This window comes from Capricornis sumatraensis, chromosome 4 (assembly GCF_032405125.1).
Source record: "Capricornis sumatraensis isolate serow.1 chromosome 4, serow.2, whole genome shotgun sequence".
Classification (NCBI taxonomy): Eukaryota; Metazoa; Chordata; class Mammalia; order Artiodactyla; family Bovidae; genus Capricornis; species Capricornis sumatraensis.
In genome coordinates this window covers 48972271-48979042 of record NC_091072.1, presented here as the reverse complement: position 1 = coordinate 48979042, position 6772 = coordinate 48972271, and the positions used below count along the sequence as shown (strand labels likewise).

The 6772-nt window shown below is 42.2% G+C and overlaps 1 protein-coding gene across 1 annotated transcript; it reads right to left on the bottom strand.

Annotated features, from left to right (window-relative positions):
* Positions 1 to 1322: 1322 nt before the first annotated feature.
* ATXN7L3B (ataxin 7 like 3B) lies at positions 1323 to 4671 on the bottom strand. The gene has a single exon (XM_068970603.1). It carries the CDS (start codon positions 4379 to 4381, stop codon positions 4088 to 4090), a length of 294 nt encoding a protein of 97 aa, XP_068826704.1. The 5' UTR covers positions 4382 to 4671; the 3' UTR covers positions 1323 to 4087.
* Between the last annotated feature and the right edge of the window lie 2101 nt (positions 4672 to 6772).

The window sequence follows — 6772 nt, the reverse complement described above, 5'->3', positions numbered from 1 at the left end:
CATGCCACAGTTAAAATGCAGTATCTAAGGAGTTAAAGGGTATGTACTTTTTTAAGTATAAAGATCATTAGTTAGAAAACATGAACAGAAATAATCTTGTACGTCCTGCCATCAAGTAGATTTAGTAGAGATATTGCAAATACCTCATTTCAGAAAAGTAGGTTAGCATGAAATACATTAATTCAAATTTAAACATACAAAATAGGATCCAAAAATATTTGTGGCAGCTCCATGAGTGTTAGGTGACTAAATACATGCCACACGTCAGTAAGGTCCCCTGAGATATCTACTTCAACAGGTTTCCTCTGGTCCCATTTCTACGAAACTTTTTATTCATCTAAATATTATTTACTCTCTTGGGCTATTTAAAGACCCAGAACATTCAGCAAATAAGTGATTTTGATCAATACTAAGGAGCAACTTGTACAGTTTCTAGGCAAAGTGCTCTAACTTTGGAATATGAACTGGAATAAATTTTAAAAAAATCTCTGAATTAATCTAAAAAACAAAATTACAGACCAAAACACTTGGAGTAAAATGAAAAATATTAGAAAAACATTAACTTTTAGAAAGGCTGACTCGTTGTTGCCATTAATTATTTGTCTCTCGAGAGCAAGAATATGTATATATTAAGATACCTCTGCTGCTGCTGCTGCTAAGTCGCTTCAGTTATGTCAGACTCTGTGCGAGCCCATAGACAGCAGGCCACCAGGGGTGCCATTGCCTTCTCCGAAGACACCTCTAGTACAATTTAAATTGAACTATCCTTCACACTGGACTTATTTAGTGACAGGACTGGATTATATTTTACTACCTTCTTACTTATTATGGTAAAAGGAAGATTGTATAGTTTCTCTCTCTCACTGGCTGTTGCAGAAAGCTGAATCTGAACTACCAGATGAATCAATAGAATTCCTCTCTTCTGATAAAACTCCTATTCAGGAGAAAATGACTAAGGGTCAAGGGTCAACAGCGGTTCATTTATTTCACCATGTGAAAACCCAAGAAACATGTACAATCTTAAAAGATGAATATAGAGTCCAAATAAAATCATTTTTAAAATCTTGTTTATTGTCATCATTTACCAATGAGGAGATGCAGTTTATTTACACCAGCAGCCATAGGGGCAAGGGGAATACACAGTTAGTTAGCAATCTGTATAGGATGGACTACTTATGCAAAAATAAGACTCTTCAAAACAAAGGACAATGAGTTTCACTATACTTCCCCAATGATCCCAGCATGCGACAATGCCAGGCAATGGCCCCTGGGCATGCGGTGGTGGGAACTAATGTATGGAAGAAAAAGCCACAAACCACAGAATTTGTAAAGAACCCCTCCCCTCCCCCCCAATACATACACACTCAGATACATAATAGAATTACAGGGTGAGCAATACATTTATGAGATTAGGACAGGAATTCTGCTGTTAAGAGGAAAGGTAAGTAAGGAAAGGGAGAGTTCCTAACCACTGTCAACTATATGGTAGGGAGTATTCTCTCCCTCAAAATGAAAATAGTCTATCCCCTCAGGGCACCTGTTAGACCTAGCCCACCTCATACTCAACCAGGGGGCCACTGCCCTAATAATGGGGGGCAAAATAACCCAAAAACACAAACCAAGAGGGACATAATGTGAACCAACCACTACTCAAAACTATTTCCAATTCTTCCTTTTAAGCAGGAGAAAAGGCCAGAAAGGAAACAGTAATGTCACAATCTGAGCTCCCTCTCTGAAGTAAGAGTGGACCATGACCTTAAGTTTAGCCTGTTCCCAGACATTATTATAGACAGGCCAGAGTCTCACTTAGACCCTCCTTTCCTTCTGCATCTCCTTAGATGTTTATTAAAAAGTCAAGGGCATATAACCCCAAATTATTTTAGTTCTTGCCAAGGTCTGACTTTTTAAACAGTTATTACAATTCTGGAAGCCCAATCTGTGCTAGACCCTGACCCTGAGCAGGACAACTCTAGAGGGAGAATGCAATAATAAATAGCCTCGAGGCCCTATTACTATGCTTTCCTTACCCCTGTAGAGTGTGTAACCCAAATCAGTCCAAGGAACAGTCCGAACAGTTCCTCCTGGGATAAGGAAGGATACATGCACAGCAAGCGTTAAAGAAAATGGATCAGGACCTACTCCATTCCTGTGTCTCAGTCCTTTACTGCTTTTCTGCTTAGGTCCTAGAGGCAATATCCAAGTGGAGGTGGGAAGATAAAACTTCTCAGAAAGTAAGACACAGCAGGAAGGCATACCAGCAAGGCAGTCCCACGGGAGAAATGCTTAGGTATGACACTGCTTATCATATACAAAAAAATTACTTTCTCCTCCCATCCCAACCCCAATAGAGGGAGCCATGAGAAAGATTCTGCTCTCTCTCACAAACACAAAAACAAAACAAACTTAAAAGAAGCCAAGGAAAGGGAAACTGGGCAGGCTTCAGAAGCCAGAGAATCAAGAGATAAACGAAAACTGGTCAGCGTGAATGAAGAGTGGCAGGCAGCACCTGGGGTGATGAGCTGCACCAGATAGGCAATGGAGCAGGGACTGGAGGATGTGGGGCCAAGCCAGGAAAATGAGGCTGGGCCCCTTACTGGAGCACAGAATGAGGTAAGAAAACATTTCAAATAAAGCAGCACCGTTCCCGCTCACCTTGGGGCTCCCACCCCTCTACACAGCATAAACTTCAATCAGGGAGTCAAGTAGAGAGTAGTTTTGATACACAGCTCACAGTTCCCATCCTCCCCTACCCCATTCTCTAAAACCAGGGGATTTCTGGGGGTTCTTTCCTTGAAAGGTCCTGTCCTTCGAGCAACAAAAGGACAGCTCTTGTTGTCAAGAAAGTCCAAAGGGGACTGAGTGGAAAACACTGCCCCGTGTGGGAGGCAGGTGGTGACTGTCTAGATGTTCACCACAACAAAACTCTGTGACTGCCCAACCCAAGGAACAGGGGTGTTCGATAGGATACTGCACAGTCAGATGAGAGATGACCCAGTATTGCTCCTTGGCTCCCAGCACATTACTGACTACAGTTGGAAAAGGTCCCCTCTGGGCTCAACTTTGAAAGCTCAGCCTCCTGGCTAGCCATGATGCTCTTCCATAGTTCACTTCTGTCCTGAAAGTGGGAGGCAGGTAGTCACCTGGCATAATAACCAAGTTAGACCCACAGACTGGCAAGGTAACTAGTGACTCGAGTAGGAAAATGCCCCACTGAACTGCTGTCCACAGCATAATACATCCAGTTAAGAATCTTACAGTTTGAAAGATCGTGCATAGTTGCAGAAGGCCCTGCTACCTCCCCAAGGGATCATTACTCAATCCTCAGCCTGCTTGGATAACAAAGTTGTCCATCTGCTAAGCCTATGCCACTAGATGAGGTGCAAGAAAGAGGGCCCTCTTCAGCAAGATGCTAGCCCAAGTCCCCAAGTCTGTTGACGTCATTTTTAAACGCTGGACCTTTGGGAAACTGGTGACTTTGAGCTTTTCTTCTCGTTGCAGTCAAGACCACAGAGCTTCTCCTACAGATTCGGCCAGGAATTTTTTCATAGTTTTCCTAGACTGGAATGCCTAGTATCCAGCTCTCATCACTGACTTGGATCTGTCTTGAAGAAACCCAAGGTTGAGAGAGCAGAGGTGTCCCACTGCGGCCCAACGATAAAGGCCTGTCCATCAGTTATGTCCAAACTGTCAGTTACCCAGAAAGCCCTTGATACCAGGCAGACAGAAAGGCTGAGGAACCAAAGAACGTTATATGCTGGGTGCACAGCTGCTCACCTGCGCACTGGGGACAGTGCAGGGTTCTTGTGCACTAGAAATCAACCGCGGCACGGCGAGCTGGATCCATAGTACAGCTCCTCATTAGGATTTCAAAACTGACCCAACGTAATACACTTATACAAGGATCTGAATTCCTAAATTCTTCACTTCGGGTTTTTAAAGGATAGGATCTTCAATGGGAATTGGGACTTTTGTCTGATTTTTTTTTCTTTTCTTTTTTTTTTTTTTTCTACTTAGCTACCTAACTTCTCAAAACCACAGGACTGGTCTATGTTATTGTCCTGGTTACCCTCAGACTCTCACGTGGCGGCTACTGGAACTCTGGAGGTGAGCGTTGCAGCTGCTGATCAGGCCCATTCCCAGATTCTCCAGGAAGGGAGCAAAGCGGGAGGCGACACGCTCCTTTATCTTCAACTGGCTGGATGCCAAAATCCTTCACGTTACCAGTCTCTGCAAATTCCAGGTAGAAGTAGCCACACTTGACTGCCCGGTGCACCTCAAAGCAGAAGCCCAAACAAGAATCCTCTATCAGGTCTACGTATATCTCCTGAGCGATGGCCTCCAGCTTGTTAGTATCCAGGTTAGCCAAGGAAATTTCCTCCATTTTAATCTGTAAACGGCCGTGGAGAGGGCGCGCGGATTACTCACAGCTGCACCGGCGGCAACACGTCGGGCTCGGAGGGCCGCACCTAGGCCTCTAGGCCTGTCAGGGCCGCGTCTTCAGCGGCGAGTGCGGAAGCCTCCGCCGCGGCAACGGCAGGGGAGCAGCAGTCACCGGCGACTGCTCGGGAATCCCAGGTCCTTCCGTTTTTTCTGGCGTTTCCCCGGGGCTGGGACGTGCAGCTCGGGCTGGCCGGGACTCACCGCCGCCTCACGGTGTGGGTGCCGCTCTCCGCCGCCGCAGTCTCTTCCGCTCGCTGGTCCCGGCTCAGCCCCGCCTCCCCACTTCCGCTCCTCAGCTCGCCTGCGCACGGGCGGCGCGCAGACGCGCGGGGCTCGTCCCTGCGCGCAGCTGCCTGGCAAGTGTTGGCGTTCAGGAAGATGGGTGGGAAGAAGCTAAAGTATGTTAGACTTGCATTATCTGTAGTGGTAAAACGGTGCTAAGGATGCTATTTTATGTTATTTTGTTTACGAATTTAAACATTCGCTACTGAAGTCAGCACCCATGCGTGATCAATTCCCTCTTAAAAAAGACAGACAACAACTATGTGTATGTTTGGGGTATGAGCTGAAGTACAGTTTTAGCATTTGTTCTCCGGATGTTTGAAAATTTGACGTGTAATTGACTTATAATCATTTATACCACCGCCGCAGTTGTCATTTAAATCCACTAGATGGTGCAAGGAAACAAATTACAGTATAATTTTTATCTTTCAGTCTTTTGTTTTTTAATGAAAAACTAGGCACTAAAGACATAATTCGTATGTATTGATCACATGAACCTAAGGCATTTATCTCATTTATAAGACCAGTAAGCCAGTGATTGTAAGTAGATCATCATATATATCTCTAAAATAATTCGAAGAGAAAATTATGAATATTCTCTGTTGAAGAGAGACGAAACCTGATCTACCTTAAAGTTAAATACTGGGATGGAGGTAAAGGAAGCCTTTCCTAAAATTCTGCAGCATGAAATAATGGGATCTTGAACCAGTATGAAAAGTGAAAGTATTCGTGGCTCAGTCCTGTCAGACTCTTGCCAACGTCTGTAGCCTGCCAGGCTCCTCTGTCCATGGGATTCTCCATTTAAGAATACTGAAGTGGGTTGCATGCCCTTTTACAAGTGATCTTTCCAACCCAAGGATCAAACCCTGAACTCCTGCCTTGCAGGCAGATTTTTTTTACCGTATGAGCCACCAGAGAAGTCCTGCCTATCTGGGCTTAAATCTTAGATTCAACATTTAACAGTTCTGTTTCCTCATCAAAATAAAGCTAGTTCCTATTTCACGGTTAAAATTAAATGATAGTTAAAAAAACAACAACATTGTGACAGTTTCTTACATGTAAGCGAGTATTCAATAAGTGTCAGCTGTTTAAATCATATTAATTAGAATTTGAATATAAGAAAATTTTCCTGTATCTTGTTAGTCTTTTGTACCCCCCCACACTCATCACTGTGAAATAGAGTGGCATCTTGTACCTTTATACTTTATCAAAATACCGTTTTAGCCAAAGAAACAAAAACTTTAAAATTATCTGTCTGTATCTGTCTGATTCTATAATTCCCTTTCCAGAATAAAGGAAAATATAGATATGTATCTTTCCAGACAGGTACAAATAAGGATTTTCTAATGTATATAATCATCAGAATACTACTAAATAATTTTAAAATTCATTCATAGAATCACACTTTATATTTTTATGAGCAGAGGGTTAAGTACTAGTTTAACTTATTAGTTGATGAGTATTTAGCCGGTACTTGTCCACATCCAAATTTTCTGGTTGTGTATTCTATCACCTTAAAAAACACCAATTGACAGATATAGAGGATTTTGAAAGCCTAAGCTATTTAAGACCCATGCATGACAAAAATTTTTTTATCTAGAATGTAATTTTTTCCATTGTAGCCTTTTGTGCAATTTATACATGTGTCATTCATTCATAAATTGGTACCATGTTTTGATAAAAACTGCATATTATGTGATAAGCCATGAAATATAATGATTAAGTGCATACATTCTTGAGTCAGATGGCGTCCCTTCTACCAGTTACTATTTTTGTGAACTTGCCTTGTCTACTTAACTTCTGTAAATCACAGTTTTCTCATTGTAAAATGTCAATAACATTTTCATCATACAAGGTTGTGGTGAGATTTAAACTTGACAGTGAATTCAAAAGTCTTCACGAAGTGTCTGACAAATAGTATATAATTTTGTTTACCTAAAAATTACATGCCTCATTAGGTAATAAAATACAGATATAAATACAATCATTTCCACTCACTCCTGTCCCATGATTTCTTCAAATTTCATTTAAATCAATGATTCTCAGAAAA